The sequence below is a fragment of the Lipotes vexillifer genome, unplaced genomic scaffold (genome assembly GCF_000442215.2).
Source record: "Lipotes vexillifer unplaced genomic scaffold, Lipotes_vexillifer_v1.1 scaffold478, whole genome shotgun sequence".
NCBI classification, from domain to species: Eukaryota; Metazoa; Chordata; class Mammalia; order Artiodactyla; family Lipotidae; genus Lipotes; species Lipotes vexillifer.
In genome coordinates, this window is record NW_006779682.1 from 532,254 (window position 1) to 555,582 (window position 23,329).

Here is a 23,329-nt window from a genome sequence, read left to right on the forward strand (position 1 = left end):
GCAGCAACAGGGGTGCGGAGGGCAAAGCGGAGAGATTCCCGCACAGAGGATTGGTGCCGACCAGCACTCACCAGCCTGAGAGGCTTTTCTGTCTCTCTTGCCCGGGGGGGGGGGGGGGAGGGGCACAGCCCCACCTACCATGTAGTAGCTGTTTGAACCCGGACGAGACGTGCTCCTGTCTGCACCTTAGTTGCCTCATCTGTAAAGTGGAGAGAATAACTGCCCCTTGGAAAGTTGCCGTGATCGTTACACCTGATTTAGGGCCTGGCACGTAGTGGCACTAAAATTGTCATCTAATCAATGCTGTTCCTAGAAGCCGCCCAACTGGTTTTCCCAGCCTCTTTATTTCCTTGTCTTCCTGTTACTTCCCTGCACAAAGCAGAGATAACTAATTTCGCCTAAAGTACAGACCTGATGAGCTCTCTTCCAAAACCTTCAGTGGTTGCCTGTTGCCCACAAAGTTCCCGTGGGAGCCATCAGTCCCTCTATGATAGGTTCCTCATCTCAGCCCCCCTGCTCGCTCCTGTGAGGGGTGTGTGCTCCAGGCGCCCTGGGGGTCTGCCCCACTCCCGACGTGGGCCAGGCTGACCCTGGCCTTGGCTCACGCAGGGTCCCAGCCCACATGCCTTCCCGCTGGCACGCGTGCCCCATCCTTGATATTCTCTGAGTTTACTTAGAAAGGCCACATCCTCGATGAAACCAGCCCAGTGCAGCCTGGCTGGAAATGCTTTTCTGGTCTTCGGAATGTGGTGGCACTTCTTGTCTTCCCCGTGGTACGTTACACGTGGCACCTCTTTGTGGTCTCTCTGTGGTCCTCCTCTCTCTGTTGGCCGATTGAAGCCCACACTTAGGATGTGTGTGTTTGTGTGTGTGTGTGTGTGTGTGTGTGTGTGCGCGCGCGCGCATACACACGCATCGGCTCTGTCTCCTGGGCGGGGATTTTAAACGCATCCTCGAGTCAACGCCCATCTATCGCCTACTCTGGGGGGGACAGTGAGAGCGACCTTTTCCGTCATCCTAACCCTCTTGTCCCCTGGTGTGGGTGGCACCTCGGTCAGTGGATGCCCGGGGCCGAGAGTCTCTTGCTTTGTTCTATTTCTAGGTCGTCCCTTCCCTCCAACCTGGAGATCAGACGCCTGGAAGATGGAGCTGAGGGGGTGTTTGCTGTGACCCAGCTCGTCAAGCGCACGCAGTTTGGCCCATTTGAGTCGAGGAGAGTCGCCAAATGGGAGAAGGAGTCTGCGTTTCCTTTGAAGGTAAAAGCTGGGGCCAGTGGGGGAGGCAGAACCCCTGCTTTGTGACCTTCCTCGTGCAGATGGGGCGATGCCCGCTGATCTCCAGTGATTCACAAATGTCTTGGAAACAGCTCTAGGTATTATAGTTCTGCTGAATTTCCGAGACAATGTTCAGATTTTTTTTTAGTTTTTCTATCACAAGAGAATCAGAGTTAAGTTAGTATTTTGCAAGACATTAAAGAGAGTCTATTTAAAACATCTGCAAGAGTAGACCCCCCAGCGCAGGCTTTAGGAGGGGGGCGCTTTCTGTGGATTTTTGCAGGAGTGCGTTAGTATTTTTGCAGAGGTGCTTTAGTATTTTCACACCGGTGCAGAGCGTAGGATACTTTGCAAGGCTCTTTCGAAAGGAAGGTGTCTTGTCGAGGCCTTGAGGAGAGGCCAGTGCAAAATTTGGCAGCTCTGAAAAGCACATCAGGCTGGAAAATGACAGCTTTTATATGACGCTGAGGAAAACAAAATGGAAGGGAATCGGTGGGAGGGGCTTGGATCACTTAAAGTGAGACCCACGGAGTCACCGTGAGGCGAGGGACGTGGGTGTCAGTCACAGCTCTGTCCCCGCACCCAGTACGCGCCCAGCCTCAGCCAGCCTTCAAAAACACCTGTGACATAAACAGAGAGGAACAGGTGCTGGTCGGGCAGTGGTTACCCCGAGAGGTGAGCTCTCCTGGAGACCCTTAGCAGAGACCCACGTGTTTCAGGACAGAGGTGATCTAGGTGACTGCGGAGTTTCGCCAGTCCTTGGAGAACTGAGTTTACAAGGCAGATTTCAGCACAGCAGAGCGGAAGGAAAGGCACTTGACTTGTTCACAAAGAAAGAAAAGAAAGAAACGTTATTTTATGTGAAGGCGTGAGGTAAAGAGGCCTGGGGCTGATGCACGTAATCGCTATGGGCCCGAGGTTGGCCGAGGCCCCTTTGAAAAAGTCCTTTGTGCCTGTTTTGGTTTCTTTCAGCGACTCAGATTCTGAAGGTCTGTGTCTCGTGTTGAGTTGTTTCCAGCACAGGCTCAGCGTTGGTTACCTGGGTGCTGGGGCCAGCTTTATGCCCATGGAGGGAGGGCAAGGGAGCAGTTCCCACCCTGGCTCAGGGTCGTTAGGCACCTGGTGGACCCCTCTGCCCCCTCCCCTTGCTTCCGAGGGCTCCATCCTCAAAGGGGGCCTCTAGCTCTTAGCAGTGGGGAGCCCCTACAGGAAAAGCCCAGGAGAGGGGGGAGATTTCTTCCTACAACGAGGAAGCAATGATTGCATCAGAAAATGGTGGACAGGAGCCCCCTATTCCATGTGGTCACTTTGAGCTTCAAAATATCCAAGCTTCTCCCCCTGGTCCCTGCCTGCATTTAATCCATAAAACAGTGGTGCTGCTTTGCAGATGAGGGTGCAGCTTATAAAGATTGAGGAACTTTGCTAAAGTCACTGACCATACTTGCAGCAGAGCCGGGAGTAGAACTCAGGTGTCCCAATGCCACCTGGGCCAGGTGTAGAGTTCAGGTGTCCCGATGACGTCTGGAACTGGAGTAGAGCTCAGGTGTCCTGATTCCCACCTGGGCCATGCCTAGAATTGAGGTGTCCCGATGACACCTGGGCCAGGAGTAGAACTCAAGAAGCGCCTTCATGCCCACTTGAAAGCTGATTAGAACTTGAGTGTCCAGGTTCTACACCTGGACCACAAGTAGACCTCAGATGTCCTAGTTCCCAGCCGGGCCACGCATAGAACTCAGGTCTCCTGATAACTCCTGGCCTAGGAGCAGAACTCAGGTTTCCCCATGCAGCAGGATGCACGCGTCCGGGTGCCCACCTGGACCACAGGTGGAAATTAGGCGTCCCAGTTCCCACCTGAGCCATGCGGAGAGCTAGGGTCTCCCGGTGACACCTGACCTTTTGCTGTGTCTCCTGCTTCCCTTCTGCTTGTGATCAGCCTGACCTGTTCAGGGCTCTCCCTCTGCCCTCCCACCACTGTAAATGCCTAAATAGGTCTGTATGGAGCACGGTTTGGCCTCTGATGTGGTGCCGTCCAGACTGGTCACTCAGCAGCCCCCCCTTCTCTCACACACACACACACACGCTGACACGCACACTGGTGGATAACCAGCCCCCGCCCCGGCCCCTGGGCGGGCCGCGCTCACCCCCAGGTGTTCCAGAAGGACGGGCACCCCGTGTGCTTCGACACCTCCAACGAGGATGACTGCAACTGGATGATGCTGGTGCGGCCGGCAGCGGAGCCCGGGCACCAGAACCTGACGGCCTTCCAGCACGGCAGCGACGTGTACTTTACCACCTCGCGCGACATCCCCCCGGGCACCGAGCTGCGCGTGTGGTATGCGGCCTTCTACGCCAAGAGGATGGACAAGCCCATGCTGAGGCAGGCCTGCCCGGGCCTCCACGGTACGTGCCGTCCTGCCGCCCCGCCGGGACCCACGGCCCCTTGGCCGCACGCAGCAGCCCGGTGTTAGTGAGAAGAGTCGGGCCGGGGAGGCCCGCGGGCCTGGGGAGCACCGTGGGCTCGGTCCTGACACCACGTGGTGGGTCTGTGGGTCTGCTGGTTGAATATCTGGGCCGAGAAACCGTTAGAAGAGCTTGCCCCAAGCCAGGCGCTTGCTGGCAGGCAGCTCTGTCCCCAACTCTGCGGCTTCACACGCGTCACTCACCTACCTGGTCCCTGGGGGTCAGGTTGTGGCCCCAGGGCTTGGGCGGAGGGAACGGAGCACAGAGAGGTTAAGGAAACTTCCCTGAATCACAGTGCAAAGAGTGACGGAATCAGCGTTTGAACCCGGATTCTGGCTCCAGTGTTGGTGCTAGCCACCTTCCAGCAGCCTCTTCCTGGAGGTCGGGGTGTGCGTGTGCATGCGCCTGTGTATACGCATGTGTGTGCCTGTGTAGCATGTGTTGTCAAAGAAAGACCTAGTGGAGTCACGTGTGACTCACCGACATCCTTTTGGAAAAGCAAATCAGAATGCGTGTCCTGCTGACCTGGGGTCGGGGGTATCACCTCGTGAAGGGGGCCGATGAATTTAAATCTTTTCTACCCACGCTGTGGGTCCTTTGGGGTGTTCATCCTCTCCACCTGACCTTGAGGGACCACGTGAAGTGGCTTACACGTGGCACTGCGACCTGGGAGAGCAGGGCTTTCATACGGCTCCACTTGGTCCTGCCCGGGGCAGACATGCTTGTCGCTGCCACGAAGATTACTTCCTGTGGCGGGGAGAAGCTGACATTGACTTTCCTTCTGACCCCCGGACAACAGGGTTCTGACAAGGAGATGATCCCTCTTATTATGAGCACCATGGGGTACGGACAGCTCCGTACAGGCTTGGGAGGTTCTGGTCTGTCCCACGTGTGCGTCGTGGCGGAGGTTTGGGAGCTGCTTCCGGTGGGCTCACGTGGCAGAGTGAGAGAGGGAGGGAGGTACCCGTGAGGCATCCCAGACAAAGCACCACAAACCGGGGCTAAAACAAAAGAAATGTGTTGTCTCACAGTCTGGAAGTTTGGAGTCCAAGGTCTGGATTTCCAAGCTCTGGTGTTGCCGACAGCCCTCGGCGATCCTGGATTGTAGCTGCAGCACCCCATGCCTGCCTAGGTCTCTCCCTGTGTCTCTGGGTTCTCTCCTTATGAGGACACCAGTCACTGGATTTAGGACCACCCTCAACCAGTCTGACCCATCTTGGTTACCACTGCAAAGACCCTACCCAAAGGTTCCAGGCGGATATGAATTTCCAGGACCCCTCTTCAGTCACTGCAGGCTGGCTGGGTGATGGGGGCCCGTGGAGCCTCTGGGGGGTGCTCCGGGAGTGACAGATGGCTGCACTCGGGGTCTGGTGGCAGGAGAGGGTTTGCATCTTCACAGGGATATTTGCAGAGGGAGACTGGGCTTGATGGGCCTTTCTTTATTTTGATAGTAAAGGGGGCAGAAAGAATTTGGAGAGACCCTGGATTTTTCACCAGACTGCTCTAGCCCCTAGGATTTGCTAAAACCGGGTACCTGGCCCTGCCCCTGCCCCTGGGAGGCACCTGCAGTGGCACTCCACGGGATCAGGAGTCTTTTTCAAGCACCGAGGTGAGGCCAACTCCCTGGGTGCTGTCCAGGGTCACCAGGATCTTCCTGACCTGGTTTTCTCGTGTCGTGGATTCCTTACCCCGTGCATGTCCCGGGACCAGCCCAGACTGCACGTCAGGGTTTGGCTTGTAGAGTCTGACCTTGTCAGTTGTGTCCTGGAGGTGGCATGCATGCCCCTCATGGCTCTCAAGGTCAAAGTCAACACAGAGGTCACCTCCCCTTATCAGAGTTCCAGTTGTTGTTGGCTTTTTGCCTCCGGAGGGCTCTTTAATCTGGGGCTGCGTTGGAGAGCATAGATCTTCATGAAATTAGCCCAGGACCGTGTTGTCCAACACCTGCCTCCTGACTCCGTTCTAACCGTTCTCAGGCAGGACACTAGGGTAGCTGTGGCCCCTCCTCTGGGCTTCTGAGAATGTAGGGCACTGTTAATAACCAGGCAAGCAGCGTGGTCACGCTAAACTCGCTTCTGAATTGGGGAAATAAATAAGCAACTTAGGTACTCTAAAATTTTAGAAATAGCTTTTATGATTTTTTTCACTTTCTGTTTTGGGACAAATGGTAAGCACATATTTCTTGGCAATGTGATGAAAGTTACTGACTACTGTTAACTAGTCGGTTAGTTGGGCTCCTTGTTTCTTTCCTTCCTGGGAGAGCCCCCTGCTGAGTGACCGATTGGCCCAGGCAGTGCTGCGGGCGCCAGTACCATTGCTGCACCTAGGGACGTGGCAGCCGCCCTAGGACCCCCACGTTGTCTCCTACCACCCTGGCCTCCTGCCCAGCCTCTTCCCCAAGCCCCTCCCCCCTCCCCTGACATCCCCTCCTGGCACAGAGAGGCTTCTGGAACCCTGCTCCAGCCCCACCCATCCAGGTGCCCAGGGCCCAGGGCGGTCTCAGGTGTGTGTTTTGAACACCTCACCCATCGGAAGCCGTGCGTTGAGAGTACTGGGTTACCGAGTGCCCACTTCTCAGTAACGGGAGCAGATGAGACCTGTGAAGAGAGGCCTGGAAACCTGTGGAAAGCTGGTTTTCTGCATGATTCTGATTATCCAGATCTGACAGGTAGGGAGATGGCTTCACCTCTGCCCCTCATGAGATGAGGCCGTTCCCCATCCCGCCTCTGGTCTGGACGCACCATGAGATCACACGGGGCCTTTGTGGCCATCGCTGCACCTTTAGCCCGATGGGGGTGGGTCAGAGCAAGGTGAAGGGGCCTTAGGAACCACCAGTTTGTTCCAGAAGAGTCCTGAGGGGGCCCACGGGCAAGGAGCAGTCTGCCTCTACACTATTTATAAACTTTCTAGGTGAGCATCGGAACTGCTAAGGCTCATTAGTTCTCTCTCTTTTTTGAATTTGCTTCAGACATCTTTGTCGTAGATGTTTGCCATAGAGATCGGCCGATTTGTAGACTGGCAGAGTAGACTTTTAAATACAGAGGGAAGTGGGTTTCCTTCTACCTGGCACACTCCTTTCAAAAATTAATCTGTCTTTTTTTTTCTGGTAGTGGATTTACTTTTCTAATCACATGTTCTCCTTGAGCTCACATTAAGGCTGGCTTTTCTTCTTTACACACACCTGGGCCCATTCGCCGGTGAAGGAGGAGGCCCAGAAGCCCAGTGGTCTCAGCGGGCGGATGCGTGGGGTTCAGAGTCGGCTGTCAGCATCAGAGTTTCAAAATCACCTTTCTAGTGAAAAAAATGAAATATAAGTACATTTCATAACATTTGGGGAAGTTTTAAATCACATATAACATCACCATCTTAACGACTCTTAGCATTTTTGATTAGCATTTTCTAATAGTTTTAAAAAAACTAGCACTATGGGCGTGTAGTTAACAAACAATAAAATAGCGATTTTAGGTGGACAGTTCAGAGTTTGGACAAATGTCTACAGTTGTGTGAGCTCCACCACAATCAAGATGTAGAATGTTCTCAGCACCCCAGACGGTTCCCTTGTACAGCTCTGTACTCCATCCCCTGGCGGCCAGCATCTACCCTCTGTCCCTGTAGTTCTGCCATTTCTTTTCCGTCGTTTAAAAAGCCGTGCACTTCTGCGTGGTTGAGGTCTTGCTGCACATGCTGATGTACCACGTGATTGATCTTCGTTACACGTTTTGCTGACCGTCCTGCTGTGGGCCTTCTCCCTGTCTCTCCACTGCCAGCTACTGTTTCGTTTTGCGTAGACACTTCTCTTTTGTTGGGCGTGTGAGTGCTTGGGATGAGGAATTGCCTTCTCGTTGCTGCCTAATTTTCTCTTAAGTCTTTTTTTTTTTTTTTTTTTTTACTATAAAGGGTTCAGTTGGTAGAGGCTGAATTTTACATTTTAAAAAGTGGATTTTATGGATATTTTGAGGAAAGGTACTACCTCAATTAAGCCAAAAAGAAAATTGAGTTAGCGCATCATAACAAATTAAAATTTTAGACCTTTCAAAAGGAGCCCAGGGGCTTCATTTTCTACTCTGTCCTTGAAATATTTCTAGTTCTTTTTTCACATTATCTTTAGGGTTGCCCCTTTTGACAAATGCCAAAAATGAAGTAATAAGGCCAGTTATGAGTATTTCACACTTTGCTGGGCCACTGACTTTCCTTTTTATCATTTTATCACCACTACAATCTCATTCTCTAACCAACCCCAACATACTCCTTTAAAAAAGCATCTTTGCTTAGTAAGGATTTCCTCATTCTAAATTTTATGACTTCCAGCAATCAGAGACGAGCCCGCGTCCCCTGCATCGGCAGGCGGACTCCCGACCACTGCGCCACCAGGGAAGCCCAAGTCTTATCTTTTAAAGATAATTTTTGGAAAATAGAGTGCGGCCCTCGGTGGGAGGACAGCAGTCGTGACTGGTTCTTCTAGTTAGTCCCGTTGACCTAGCGTTCAGGACACCAGGCTGAAGAGATGGGTTTCCTGCCGAAGATCAGGTCACAGGTCAGGCCTATGTGAATTCCATTCTTGGGCAGGGACCTCGTGGTGGAGAGATAGCAGCTCACTCAGATGAAAAGAAATTGCCTTTATTCCCGAGTATCCACTGCCAGCTACCCCCTTCTCAGCCTCCTTCTCTGAAACTCTCCTGTGCAAGAGTGCTTTGCCCTCTTTAGAACCGTGTGTGTGTGGGAAGGTGAGTGAGATGCAGGAATTTGGCCCTGATTTCCTCCTGATTCTCTTCTGTGGATTCCCAGAGATGGGCACAGAGGAGAGCGGAGGCTGGGCCGCAGGGCACACCCCACAAAGGCGCCCTGCTTCTGGGCTGCACGCTCTCCACTCTTTCTGCTCTGCCTTTGGTATAACCAAAAATTTCATACTGCAGTTACATTTCTCTCTTCTTGTTATCTTACGGAGACTCAGAAGATGCCTGCAAACAGTTTCAGCAGTGGTCTCCATCTGTTTCTTCCATCCTTTGCAACCTTATCGCTATTTTGGGGTTTTTTTTTTTCGCGGTACGCGGGCCTTTCACTGTTGTGGCCTCTCCCGTTGCGGAGCACAGGCTCCGGACGCGCAGGCTCAGCGGCCATGGCTCACGGGCGCAGCCGCTCTGCGGCACGTGGGATCTTCCCGGACCGGGGCACGAACCCGTGTCCCCTGCATCGGCAGGCGGACTCTCAACCACTGCGCCACCAGGGAAGCCCTTATCACTGTTTTTTGACACAGACAGAGGTGTGCTTTTTCCTGGTTCTGAACGCATGTGCAGTCGCTCTTCTGGATGGTTTTGCTTTGTGAGTGGCCCCGGAGGGTTGCGGTGGGTCGTGCGTGTCAACACAAGCTGCACGGAGATGGGAGTGGAGGTGGCGGTGAGGGCTGGTGGCCCCCGTCCAGCCCTGACAGGCTGCCACGTGGGGTTTAGCGAATCAGTTTCCTGGGCCAGGAAATCACGAACGTACATTCACTTAGAATGTCCCCGTTACCAAGTCAGCTTGTACTGCTCACCACACAAGCAGCCAGTAAATCGAGAGACCAGTTGGGGCAAGAAATAGCGACTTTATTTGGAAAGCCAGCAGACCGAGGAGATGGTGGACTCGTGTCCCAAAGAACCAGCTGAGTTAGAATTCAGGCTGCTTTTATACTAAAAGGGGAGGGAATAAAATCAGGCATTTCCTGGTTCCGGTCAGGGGATGTGTTACTTTCTTCCTTCCTGCAGCCATTCACAGGTGAGCCTGGTCAGGAGGTTTCCTGTGAGCCAAACAAAGGTATTTTAGTTTTACTGTCTTTACCTGGGAGGCACAGTTCCCAGTGAGGGGCCATTAGGTATAATTTAAGCTTATAGGCAACATCCCTTTAGTGATTAACTTGTAACAGAGTACCAAGTTTCTTCTCCATTACATCCCCAACTCTGAGGTCTCACAAGAGCATCGGTAGTTTTTTCTGAAAAGGACCCTGAGCAGCCAGGGTCTCCCTCTGTGTTCCATAGACCCTGGTCATCTCCCCCCGCCCCCAGACTCCCACGGGGGTGCCGGGAGGGCTAGGGGCACTGCCTCTGCAGTAAGCACCTGCCCCAGGCGGCTGTTTCAACCTAAATTCAATAAAAGTGAAAGTCCAGTTCCTCAGGAGCACTCAGCGCACGTGGCTGCCCCCCTGGCCAGCAGTTACAGAACATTTCTGTCATTGCAGAAAGCTCTGCTGGCCAGCGCTGGGCAGGAGCTGTGGCCACACCAGGGCACATGGCCTGGCTGTTTGGGGTTCCACCCTTTCTTGTCACATGAGCCAGTGAGAGGTTGGGGAATTCGATGTGGGCCGTAGCATGCATTTTTTCTTTTCTTGAAGTTGTATGCGGTGGGGGGGTGGTGGTGGTGTCTGGTCCCACCAGACTGGCTTCTGGGAGGAGGCCACGTTTCCGTGACTGGTGACAGCCCTGCGTCAGGCCCTGGTTCCAGTGCTCTGTGCCTGGCTTCCTCATCTGTGAAATGGGGACATTCACAGGCACGAACGAGTCCGTTTAGGTAAAACTCTGAGAACGGTGCCTGGAGCATTGGACCTGCTCCCAAGCGGTGGCAGTTGTTACCGCTGTCATGGTCACCTCCTACGAGGGCAGGTGTGCCCTGCACTGGGCTGGGCTGCACAGAGAGAGCAGCTGCTGGACCACCTCCCCCTCTTGTCTTTTGAAGCTGCAGGCACCCCAGAGAGCAGCACGCCAGTGGAGGCAGAACCCAGCCGGTGGGTGTGCAAGGTGTGTTCGGCCGCCTTCCTTGAGCTGCAGCTGCTGAATGGTAAGGGGCAGGTGCCTGCTCAGCCAGACGCCAGCGAGTCCCGCGCTGCGCTCACCCTGATGTGCTCTGTCACTTCCACGCCATCCCTCTGGGATGGTGGCAGAACACACGGGAGTTCCCTGGCTTTGCGGGAGCAGCTCAGCTCCCAGCCTGTGTCTCCCAGGCCTCCTCCCGGGATCTGTGCTTTGGCTTGAAGTTCTCTGCGTGTCTGGCAGCGAGGCATCTTGTCTTCTTTCTCTGAAGCTCAGCAGAGCATTAGTTTGATGTGGGCTCAGTCTCTCTCCGAGCATTTGCAGCCGGGCGGCCGCATCGTCAGCTTGTCCTGCTGTGCGGCCAAACTTGCAAACCCTTCCCGTGACACGCGGCACGTAACGTTGTTTGCTTTAAAACTTTCCTTCCCTCATCCCTCACCCCTCTCCTTCCCTGGCCCCTCGAGGGCACTCGCCCTGCACAGTGGCCCTGGGCGTGGAACAAATGGGGAGACAGCAGCCACTTCACACCAAGGCCTGTGTGAGCCAGTCGAGGTTGTCGACGGGAAGAATCGCTCCTTGGCCGAGTGTGCAGGCGGGCGCCAGTGGTCACTTGAGGGCGTTGGTCCCCATCTGTCTCGTGGGTCACTCCTCCGTCCTCTTGCTGGTGCCCTGCCCTCCAGCCAGCCTGAGCCTAGCTCACCTGCATTCAGGGAGCATGGCCATCTCTGTCTGTTTCCTGTGTGTGGCCCAGTTATCTTTCCTTGGGAGACCTTTGAGGTTTCTTCCGTTGAAAATAAAGGTTTTGGGCCTTCATGCAGTGTTTTGAAAGACAGTTTTGTTCATTATGAATTGAATGTTTATCACTATTCCTCCTCAAAGGCTACGTTTTTAAATAATCGTATTATATATTCATCGTAGAAAAATTAGAAAGCTTAAATAAGCGTTGAGAAGAATATAAAAATTGCCTGTAAGCTCACCGTAGGGAGACCCACGTTACCTTTTTGCTGTGTTTTTCCACAATTTCTCTTTGCTTATGCACGTGTACCCACGCTTTTAGTTTTTACAAAACTGTACGTGATCTTACAAAACTGCCCTGCTTCTATCGCCTGACTGACTTTTTAAAATGGTGGTTGTGTCTGGTGCAGTGGAAATGCTGTCATTTTCGAAGCAGAAGAAATAACGTTTATTCGCCTATGCAGAGGGCACCCTATTAGCAAATAAAATTGAAAGCAAACAAAATGGAGGTTGGGAGTGGACGCCCTGCCTTATACTTTCGCTTCCCTGTCCCGTAGAGCACCTGTTGGGCCATTTGGAACAATCCAAAAGCGTCCCCCCAGCCGGCCAGCAGGATTCAGCTGCGGAGAAGGAAGCAGACGTGCCCCCGGGGGAGCCTCCCGCAGTTCCCAAAAGTGTCAGTGCCGCCAAAGAGCAGAAGAAAAAGCCTCGAAGGGGGAGAAAACCCAAAGCATCCAAACCAGAGCAGCCTCTAGTTATTGTTGAAGGCAAGGAGCCCGCAGGTGAGCCTGGTCCCGGGGGAGGGGCCCGCAGGCGGTGCTGGCCCTGGGGTAGCAGTGAAGGGAATGGGGAGGGACCTGAGGCCGTGTTGCCTCCATGCCAGGTAGCAAAACTCGGCACAGAGCCCTTCTCTTTCGCTGACGCAGCCCTTCGCGTACGGCGACTCGCAGTGCAGTTGGCCGGCTGTGCCGGCTGTGGCCTTTGACAAGCGCGTCCACCTGTGTAGCCGGATATCTGGACAGAGAGCATGTCCGTTCCCCCCAGCCGCTTCCCGGCTCGTCTCCGCGTGGACTGGCGCTCCCGTCCTGGGCACTCTCTCTGTGCCCGGCATCTCCCGCACGGCGTGTAGGGGAGGCTCGTCCACAGTCGGGTCCCCGCTGCCTCTTCTTCTTTGCTGCCGAGCCGTGTTGGTCCATCATGTGGATGCCCCACCGTCTGCTCCCGCGTCCCCTGTGGACGGTCGTGCAGCTGGCTTCCAGGCCGTGGCTAAAGCCGTTCTCTGACTGTACAGTAGCCTCAGTTGAGCTTGGAGGGACCTTGGGCCCTCATTCTCGGGTGTGGGATTCCCAAAATGCCATGTCCCCTCGGCCCTCACGTGGCCTCTGCCAGAAGTGCCCGGTGCCAGAGGATTCCTGGTGGGTCTCGCACGTAAGGACCAGACGTGATGCTCAGACACTAGTGAGTCCCCTCACTACCTTCCTTACTGATCGCTGGGCAGTTTTTCTTTTCGCTCTCTGCTGTAGCCCAGGATTTCTTTTGCGAGAATGAGAAGAAATTTGTATCCTTTCTTGGAATTAAAGAGAATTCAGAGGAGCAGCCCTCACATAATGTTCTCGGGAGAAGTGGTTTAAACTTTCCCCTGGACAGTTTCCCTTCTTCTCTGTAAACAAGTAGAGGAGAAGGAGGTGAAACGTTTATTAAATGATTATTTCACTAATTCTAAGTTGCATTAGGAAGACGTCATAGTAGGTGAGGTGGCTAAATCTTTTCATGTAACCTTCCCATATTTCACTTGTCCAGAGGTTCAGGCCTGGGTCCCTATCACTGTGGTTATTTGATATTTGACTCTTGTACAAAATGATTGATCTGCTTTTGAACGTACTCAAGATGGCTTGTGTGATTACAAAAATTAATATTTCCAAATCTCTGTCAGGACAGATTTAGCTAGGTTCTAAGGTCCCGCTGTACGTCAGAGTGTTTCGGTCTTAGGTGGTACGAAAGGGATTGAGATGGTGTCATGACTTAACCACAGATTATAACTCCAGTTTTGAGTTAAGAATAATATTTTGCTTTTCTAAATCTGCAGGTAAATGTGTGGATTCTAAACTATCGCTAGTTTTTTTGTTTTTTTTTTTTTTTTCCTCTGTGTCAATCTTGTGATCTGCGTCTGCAACGTTGGCCTGGCTGTGGCCCCTCGGGCCTGTCATCTTGGTTCGGTTACGTTCCATCCCCGGCCCTGGTGATGACACGGCTTGTCCTGTCCCCTCCACACAGAGCAAGTGGCAGAGATCATGAGCGAGGTCGAGCCTGTGGCTGCGTCGCCGGACGAACGGATCATGGAGCTGGTTCTGGGGAAGCTGGCCGCCACCCCCAGCGACGCGAGCTCAGTGCCAAAGTATGTCCCAGAGCAGGGCGTGGGCCCGGCTTCACAGGCAAAGGCGCCGTGGCGGCTAATCCATTCCAGAGGGAAGGCCGGATGAGAGGGGATGGTTTACTTCTTGTAGGAAACGTATGTGCTTGGGAAGCAGCAGGAACTCTGGAGCCCAGGGGGTTAATAGTGCATCCACTGTGAAATAGCTTAAAATTTTAAAAACTATTTTTTACTGTAGTAAAATACACATAGTACAAAATTTACCATCTTAATCCTTTTTAAGTGTATGATTCGGTGGTTTTGAATACATTCACGTTGCAATGCAGCCTTCCACCCATCTCTGGAACTTTTTCATCTTCCCCAAACTGAAACTCCCTCTCACCCCCTCCCCAGCCCCTGGCACCCACCATTCTGCCTCCTGTGTCTGTGAAGACCTTAGAGGAGGTCCCTGTGTCTCTAGGGACCTCATATAAGTGTTCTCACATGGTGTTTGTCTTTTTGTGACTGGCTTATTTCACTTAGCGTAACGCCCTCGAGGTTCACCCGTGTTGTAGCAGGTGTCGGAATGTCCTTGCATTTTAAGGCAGAATAACAGTCCATCGTGTGGATGGACCACATTTCGTTTATTCATTCTTCCACCGAGGACACTTGTGTTGCTTCTGCCTTTTGGCTGCTGTGAACACATGCTGCTATGATAGGACAGTTTGTATTTACAGTTCTGTAAATTTAACACCTTGCTCTGTGTGTTTCTTCTTTTTATGAACGAGGAAGATGTTTGTATTTTAGTTATTATTCTCAGGCAGTGCCTGAATAAGCTGGTGGCAGTATTTTTTTCCAGCCCTTTTCCCACGGGGCCAAAATGCGCCTGGTCCTGTAGGGTTCGGGAAGCTGTGGAAAAACTGAAAACAGAGCAGAGCAGTGTCAGAAATGGTGAACCTGACCTACTTATTTATACTCCATCTTATTGCCCAGAGGGTTTCGGTAACTTAGCGTCAGAAACACATTTCATAGGGAGAAGATGTTTGAAAAATCAGGTTCAGGGAACATGTGAAACAGGGTAGAGGCAAGTGGAAAAAAAGAGAACAGTTATGGTTACCCTGGTCGGCGCACAAACTGAGCTCCAGGCTTCCTGGTGGCCGGAGTTAACGCCCAGGGAGCTGAGTGGCCGGTACAGGAAAAGCTAACTGGTGCCACTGTACATTCAGGGTGTCTGTCCCTTCCAGATGCCCCAAAGCTGCAGGGGTGCGCCTGAGCACGGCCCCCCACTCTCGTGTCGGGCTAGGAGGATTTGACAGGGCCTCTCTCCAAGGTGACTGTGACCTTGAACTTTTTTCTCCGACCACCCCGTCTCCCACCGGTCTCACCAGCTGGTATGTCTAACCCAGCAGGTTCCCGCACCATCAGAGTGGCAGCATCACCCTCAAGAGGAGCCTGATTCTCTCGAGCCGCCACGGCATCCGGCGGAAGCTGGTCCGGCAGCTGGGGGAGCACAGGCGGGGCTACCAGTGCAGCATCTGCAGCAAGATCTTCCAGAACAGCAGCAACCTGAGCAGGCACGTGCGCTCCCACGGTGAGTCCCTGCGCACGTCGGTGCAGGGCGGCTCAGTCCGCTCCGGGAGCCGGGCGGCGTGTCCCAGGCGGGCACGTGGTCTCAGGGCAACTGGAGCAGTGGCGCGCGCGGCTTGTCACTGCTCGTTCCTTAGGCGACAAGCTGTTTAAATGCGAGGAGTGTACCAAGCTGTTCAGCCGCAAGGAGAGCCTGAAGCAGCACGTCTCTTACAAGCACAGCAGGAACGAGGTGGGTGAAGGACCACTGCTGTCTAGTGACGGGGGAAAGCAGACCCTTGGCGTTGATGAAGGAGTCACGGGGTGGGGGCAGCGGGAGCCGGAGCGGCCGAGGTGGGTCCGGGCCTGGCTGGGCGCCGCCAGGGCTCGGGCCGAGCGAGAGGCCCGCGTGGGCAGCGAGCTCACCCGGACGCGGGGCTCCCTTTCAGGGCAGGGGGACGGCCAGACAGGGTTCATGCTCTACGCTGGGCAGGAGGGTAGCGGGGGGAAGGGCCCGTTGCTGGAGCAGCTCCCTGAGCGGGCGCGTCCCAGCTGCCCCCGCTTCCCGCCCCCCTCCCGCCAGGTCGACAGCGAGTACAGGTACCGGTGCGGCACCTGCGAGAAGACCTTCCGCATCCAGAGCGCGCTGGAGTTTCACAACTGCCGGACAGGTGAGCGGCCCCGCCCGGCGCTGAGGCGCGGGTACCTGGCGGGGTGGGGACCAGGTGTTCCGGCAGAGGGTGAAGGTGGATTTAACAGGTATCCTCACCTGTAACTTTCTCCTCCGTTCGGGGTGCTTCAAGCAGCTGTTACTTACTCTCAAGAGACCGAAACTTTCCCTTTAAAAGGGGATTTATTTCACATCGTATTATTCCTCCAAAGCAGCCACGTATGGCCCACAGTTGAGCCCGTGGTGAAGCAGGGGGGTTTCATCGTCACCGAGGACGGTGAGCGGTAGGGTTGCTCTGGGACCCGGTGAGAAGTCCTTGAAGAGGTGGGCTCGCGGCTGGAGGGGTGGGCTTCCGCCTCGCTCTCGGCAGGAGCTTCCTGGGCCGTCCGCCCTCCTCCCTCCGAGGACCCCGCCCGGGTCCAGGTGAGGGCCTCGCCGCTCCCTCGCACACACCGGCCTCCGCTGAGCCTGCCGCTGTCCCCAGTCCCCACTCGTGACACGGACCCTCGTCTGCTTGCGTGCAGCTGAAGCCGGTGTGCTTGGGCCAGCTGGTGGCCGCGACGGGTCTCGGCCTGGCCGAGGGTCTCAGGCCCCGTGTCTGGCCGAGCGCGCAGCTGGCGAGTGTACGCGATGTGTAAATCCCCGTGGACGGCCAGGGGACGGCTGCGCAGGAGCCCGGCCGGCAGGGGAGGACCGTGTCCTGTCCCTGCGGCTCTTTGCCCTGTGTCCCGTGGGGGAAGGCGGGCGGGTGCGTTCCCACCCAGGGAGGATGGGGTTGGCGGAGGGTCGCTGTTGTCTTTTCGGCCCCCTCTTCTAGGCATCGTCGCACACCTGGGGGGTGGGTACCAGTGGCAGTCGGCTTAGAGACCTGCCAGGTTAACCTTTGCTTCCGACCCCCCTTCCTATTGAGCCCTCTGTGTGTGTCACTGGTCACTCTGTATCTCTGTGCTGGTTCTCGTTAGGGTGCCGGGGGGCCGGCCCGCATTGCAGGGCACCCTTACCCCGTCACCTAAATCGCCGCTGCCCTTCCCTGCCGGTGGCCGGCACCCGCTCCTGCAGCCTCTGCAGTGTCCCTTCGTTTGGTTCATTTGCTTGTTCCGCTTTGAGGGCTCCTGTTGGAAACTGCGGCTGGTTTCCTCCGTCCACAGTGCCTCGCTCCCAGGGCGGGGCTTTTCTGAGTGGCAGGTGAGTCTTGTCTCACCTGAGCTTCGGCTGCTCTGAGCGTCAGTCACGGCATGAAGTGGCCTTGGAAGCTTCTGGGTGCACTTCCAGGTGCTACACCACCTGCATTCCGCAGCCCAGGTGTTCCCAAAACCTGGGGGAAATCCACCGATCTTTTGATGCCATATCAGTCAGGGGACCCTCGAGCTGTGCTTATCGCTGGGCAGGATGGCGCTCCGTGAGGCCACGCTCGGGTCTGCACGAGCTCAGTGGGTGGGCATCAGAGCGGAGGGTGATGCCCCTGTCCCGGCCCGGGACAGAGCTGAGGCCCGCTGGAGGCTGAGGCAGAGAAGTTCTCTTCTTTTTATCTTTATTTCTCTGGACACAAATGAAACAGAAGGTACTAAGCCAAAGCAGCAGTTGCTACACGTCAGCAAAAAGTTCTGTTAAACCAGACGTTTGTCTGTCTTCGTTATATGGAAGTTAACAGAGCAGCAGTGAATTGAAATGCAGTTTCTCCACAATTTCAAAGGTCAGAAGTTTTGGATGGAAGACAAAGGATGAACCGGGCGGGCCGAGGTCATTTGTGTAATATGTTATTTGCAGGCTGCTGTACTTTCTTACAGTGTTCACGTTAGGACAATGTGTCTTCCGTAGACCGTGAAGTCAGGGATTTGCGTGAGCTTTGAAATGATGGGTCTGCGGGGCTTTTACTCAAGCTTTCACTCAGCTGGGCCTGTGCTGGGTGTGAGGTGGCCCTCGTCTGCCCTCGACCTTCCTGAGGGAGCTAGAGAAGACCAGAGGCTCACGTCCAGGCCCTCAGGCAAGACAGGGTCTCCCCGGAAATGCCCTGTCCCGCCTCCGGGTGACCCTGTGCCCCCTCCTTCACCGGAGCCCACACGTTGGGCTGCACCCCCAGGCCTGCAAGCCTTGGAGCTGCCCAACCTCGAGACCAAAGAAAGAGCCCAGAGACAGCAACAGAGACATCAGCGGTTTATTGGACGGGGGAACCTTACGCGTCCGAAACAAAGGTCCTGAAGCCGCACCGCGCCACACCACGTGCGGAGCGCAGACAGCACACATCAGGCAGAGCTCTTCCCCGCTCAGGGGAGAAGGAGGCCGCCGTTTGTAGGGGAAACTGACATCAGTTACCAGGGAAACCAGCGGCTGGGCACACCCCTCCCAGCCCCTCAGGTCAAGGACCGCCAGCAGGGCAGGTGTCTCCCTTTGATGAACCAGCAGAAAGGCAGAGCCTTCTGGCCTGAGGATTAGAACAGTCACCAGCTGCGGCAGGGGGCGAGCCTTACAGGGGAGCGTGTAGACAGGAGGGAGGCGGGCACTGGCTGGGCGGGGGGCGGACAGAGAGCGGGGCACAGCCATGCTGAGAGGCCTGACCGCCCACCACATAACAGGTGTTTGTTCTCAGTTGCTGCATTTTGTTAAAACATGAGTGTAGACCTCGAGGGCAGCAGGGATTACGGGGGGGAGGGGAGAAGGTTGTCGTCGAGCACCTGCCTGGATTCCTGAACTGGTGACGTGGACGCCATGGCAGGAAAAGCCACCGTGGTGACAGCCTGGCCCGGACAGCTGCTCCAGCTCTGCTGTCACCCGGCGAAGGCCGCACCGGAGCTGTTGGGGATGGTTAGAGGTGGGTCCCCTCCATACGTTGGGAGGGACTCGACCCGTTAGAAGAAGCGAAAGTCCAAGGGCCGCGCTGCACCTTCCACGGCTGTTGGGTTCCTGGGCTTGTGGGCCACCTGCCCAGGAGGGAGGCTTACCTGTGTGGTTTAGCAGGCCCAGAGTGGGCGGGGTCTCCGGTGACCCGATGGAACAGCCCTGTAAGGCGCGGCCCTTCCCAGAGCAGGATGGCAGACGCCCTCGTCTCTGGTGGTCTCATTCCTAAGGATCCATGCCAGGAAATCTAGTAGGAAAAGCATCATTACATTACCTACGATATCAAAAATGATGAAGCAGGGCTTCCCTGGGGGCGCCGTGGTTGGGAGTCCGCCTGCCGATGCAGGGGACGTGGGTTCGTGCCCCGGTCCGGGAAGATCCCACGTGCCGCGGAGCGGCTGGGCCCAGTGAGCCGTGGCCGCTGAGCCTGCGCGTCCGGAGCCTGTGCTCCGCAACGGGAGAGGCCACAAGGGCGAGAGGCCCGCGTACCGCGAAAAACAACAAAAAAAAGATGAAGTAACTTGAGATGTATGAAGTGGGTAGAGTATAACGTAACCACTAAAATAAGCATGGAAATGTCTGCATGATAAGCACAGGTACCACACACGCACAAACGCGTGTACAGGGGATTGTGTGGATACCGCGGGGCCTCCACCTGGGCTGCACATCGGGGCCCGCCTGGCAGAAGTTAAACTGCTGAGGCCTGAGTCCCCGGGGACGCTGGGCAGAGTCTGGAGCCGGTTTGGTTGGAACAGCTGCCTGGGGGATGCTGCCCAACGTACAGGGCACAGGACAGCCTCCCGCAGCGATCCGGCCAGAATGTCAGCAGCGCCCGGGCTGCGATTCCCGGGCATGGGAGTCCGCCGTGCAGCAGAGTGAGGACCGCAATCAGAGTCACTGTAGAAAACGAAACTTGGCCTCCAGCCTCCGGGATTTGCACATTCAGCAAACGTTTACCGACTACGGGAAGTGGTCAGTGGGCTGTAGCCAAAGGCCCAGAAATGAGGGTGACGCGGTGTGACCTCAGGCCCTCGCTCTGGAGGGGGACGCACACTGTCATGCCCACCCGCTCAGGTGACACGGGACGGTGTTCCCGGCACTGCAGGAGGGCCGTGGGCAGTGAGGGCTGCCTTTCGGGGCTGGCTTAGGTGACGGACCCGTGGGCAGTTAACGTGTCATGGCAGGAGCAAGGGTGGGCGTGGCGGGGTTGAGGGCAGAGGACAAGTCTGAGTGGAGAGCGCTAGCCGAGGCCCCGAGACCCCCTGAACCCGGGGCGGAGGCCGGGTGGCTGGGGCCAAGGCAGACAGCTGGGGAGGTGCCCTGATGGCCCCTGTGCCTGTGCTCATGGGGGCAGACCCCCCCAGGCCGGGGGGAGGGGACAGGACACCCCAGGGTCTGCCTTGGGCACCTGGAGGGAGAGGGCAGGGTGGGGACTGTCAGAGGCCCTGGTGGGGCATTCTGGCCACCTTTGGGGAGGGACTGCGGAGGGACACCGGGCTGTGGGTATCTCTGAAGGCTTCACTGTGGGGAGGGGGTGTTTGCTGGGGGTGGGTGCACGTCTCCCAAAGGGGACCTAGGGACCAGACGGTTTTGTCTACAGGTGGGAGACATTGGGGATGCCTTGGTGCGATGGGGGAGGAGCCTGTGGAGGGCGCGTGGGAGGGGAGGGGCAGGTGATGGGTGGACTTCGGAGGAGCGGTGGGGCGGGGCAGGAGGCCGCTCATCTGACGCCGCGGGAAGCAGGGGCGGGCGCCGCGGTCAGGTTGGCGGAGGGGGGGAGGGCCAAGGACAGCTGTGGTCCAGCCGCTGTCCTTGCCACGGATCCCCAGATGCTGTGGGAGACTTGTGGCGCCAGGGAGGAAGGAGGTGGGCTACCTGTTTGCTCTGCACGCTGCTCAGGCCTGGCTTGGCAGGGGGGCTTCGGCGGCAGCTCAGGTGGTGCTGTTTCCGGGCCCCGCCCTCCTCCTGCGCCTCGTCGCCGGTCCCTCGGCCATGATGTTGAGCCCGTTAGTCGGTGTCATGTGGCTAAACGTTGCTGTGTGTTTCCCTGCTTCCTCGACAGATGATAAGACGTTCCAGTGTGAGATGTGTTTCAGATTCTTCTCCACCAACAGCAACCTTTCCAAGCACAAGAAGAAGCATGGGGACAAGAAGTTTGCCTGTGAAGTCTGCAACAAAATGTTCTACCGCAAGGACGTCATGCTGGACCACCAGAGGAGGCACCTGGAAGGTGAACGCCCCTGCCGGGGAGGGGGCGGGGCTCACGCTGGCCCCGTCTCTGCGGGTGCCTGTTGGCGAGGCACCACCTGACGGCAATCGGCTCCGGCATCAAGAGGTCCTGATGGGGGATTAGAGCATCACGTGCGAGTGGGAACGGTTGGAAATGCCCCAAACGCTCCACAGCGGGGGAAGTTAGGGAAACCAGACTCTTTGTAGGACTGAATTTTATCAGTCACCAAAAACTTTCTGTTTTCAGAGAGCTTAATATTGTGAGAAAATGCTTTCCATACGAAAGTAGGAGAAAAGCAGTGTATGAAATTTCACACGGGGTGTGGTGCGCTCTCAGCCGTGTGCGTGGGACGGAACGTTTCAGGCGGAGGCTCTTTGGGGCCGTCAGTGATTTTGCCCCTTGTTCCTCTGTTTCCCCAGGGACCCCCGATGACCCTCGCCATTTGCGGTGGGCTTGGGGTGCCTGGAGGCTGCCTGTCGTGTGGTGGGTTTACGAGAGGCCGGCGCAGGAGAAAGATGGACTTCAGTGGGGTCGCTAATGGGGGAATCAGAGTCACTGTAGAAAACGAAACTTGGCCTCCAGCCTCCGGGATTTGCACATTCAGCAAACGTTTACCGACTACGGGAAGTGGTCAGTGGGCTGTAGCCAAAGGCCCAGAAATGAGGGTGACGCGGTGTGACCTCAGGCCCTCGCTCTGGAGGGGGACGCACACTGTCATGCCCACCCGCTCAGGTGACACGGGACGGTGTTCCCGGCACTGCAGGAGGGCCGTGGGCAGTGAGGGCTGCCTTTCGGGGCTGGCTTAGGTGACGGACCCGTGGGCAGTTAACGTGTCATGGCAGGAGCAAGGGTGGGCGTGGCGGGGTTGAGGGCAGAGGACAAGTCTGAGTGGAGAGCGCTAGCCGAGGCCCCGAGACCCCCTGAACCCGGGGCGGAGGCCGGGTGGCTGGGGCCAAGGCAGACAGCTGGGGAGGTGCCCTGATGGCCCCTGTGCCTGTGCTCATGGGGGCAGACCCCCCCAGGCCGGGGGGAGGGGACAGGACACCCCAGGGTCTGCCTTGGGCACCTGGAGGGAGAGGGCAGGGTGGGGACTGTCAGAGGCCCTGGTGGGGCATTCTGGCCACCTTTGGGGAGGGACTGCGGAGGGACACCGGGCTGTGGGTATCTCTGAAGGCTTCACTGTGGGGAGGGGGTGTTTGCTGGGGGTGGGTGCACGTCTCCCAAAGGGGACCTAGGGACCAGACGGTTTTGTCTACAGGTGGGAGACATTGGGGATGCCTTGGTGCGATGGGGGAGGAGCCTGTGGAGGGCGCGTGGGAGGGGAGGGGCAGGTGATGGGTGGACTTCGGAGGAGCGGTGGGGCGGGGCAGGAGGCCGCTCATCTGACGCCGCGGGAAGCAGGGGCGGGCGCCGCGGTCAGGTTGGCGGAGGGGGGGAGGGCCAAGGACAGCTGTGGTCCAGCCGCTGTCCTTGCCACGGATCCCCAGATGCTGTGGGAGACTTGTGGCGCCAGGGAGGAAGGAGGTGGGCTACCTGTTTGCTCTGCACGCTGCTCAGGCCTGGCTTGGCAGGGGGGCTTCGGCGGCAGCTCAGGTGGTGCTGTTTCCGGGCCCCGCCCTCCTCCTGCGCCTCGTCGCCGGTCCCTCGGCCATGATGTTGAGCCCGTTAGTCGGTGTCATGTGGCTAAACGTTGCTGTGTGTTTCCCTGCTTCCTCGACAGATGATAAGACGTTCCAGTGTGAGATGTGTTTCAGATTCTTCTCCACCAACAGCAACCTTTCCAAGCACAAGAAGAAGCATGGGGACAAGAAGTTTGCCTGTGAAGTCTGCAACAAAATGTTCTACCGCAAGGACGTCATGCTGGACCACCAGAGGAGGCACCTGGAAGGTGAACGCCCCTGCCGGGGAGGGGGCGGGGCTCACGCTGGCCCCGTCTCTGCGGGTGCCTGTTGGCGAGGCACCACCTGACGGCAATCGGCTCCGGCATCAAGAGGTCCTGATGGGGGATTAGAGCATCACGTGCGAGTGGGAACGGTTGGAAATGCCCCAAACGCTCCACAGCGGGGGAAGTTAGGGAAACCAGACTCTTTGTAGGACTGAATTTTATCAGTCACCAAAAACTTTCTGTTTTCAGAGAGCTTAATATTGTGAGAAAATGCTTTCCATACGAAAGTAGGAGAAAAGCAGTGTATGAAATTTCACACGGGGTGTGGTGCGCTCTCAGCCGTGTGCGTGGGACGGAACGTTTCAGGCGGAGGCTCTTTGGGGCCGTCAGTGATTTTGCCCCTTGTTCCTCTGTTTCCCCAGGGACCCCCGATGACCCTCGCCATTTGCGGTGGGCTTGGGGTGCCTGGAGGCTGCCTGTCGTGTGGTGGGTTTACGAGAGGCCGGCGCAGGAGAAAGATGGACTTCAGTGGGGTCGCTAATGGG

General features: G+C 56.3%; 1 protein-coding gene across 1 annotated transcript in view; it reads left to right on the plus strand.

The window, feature by feature from the left end:
* PRDM15 (PR/SET domain 15) overlaps nt 1-23,329 on the plus strand; it is a 60,115-nt gene that overhangs the window by 16,242 nt on the left and 20,544 nt on the right. Inside the window, 11 exon segments of the mRNA XM_007472130.1 lie at nt 1,103-1,256; nt 3,422-3,674; nt 10,440-10,541; nt 11,806-12,030; nt 13,523-13,643; nt 15,008-15,189; nt 15,323-15,417; nt 15,748-15,835; nt 16,652-16,673; nt 16,675-16,709; nt 20,732-20,899. Coding sequence (XP_007472192.1) covers nt 1,103-1,256; nt 3,422-3,674; nt 10,440-10,541; nt 11,806-12,030; nt 13,523-13,643; nt 15,008-15,189; nt 15,323-15,417; nt 15,748-15,835; nt 16,652-16,673; nt 16,675-16,709; nt 20,732-20,899 — 1,445 coding nt within the window.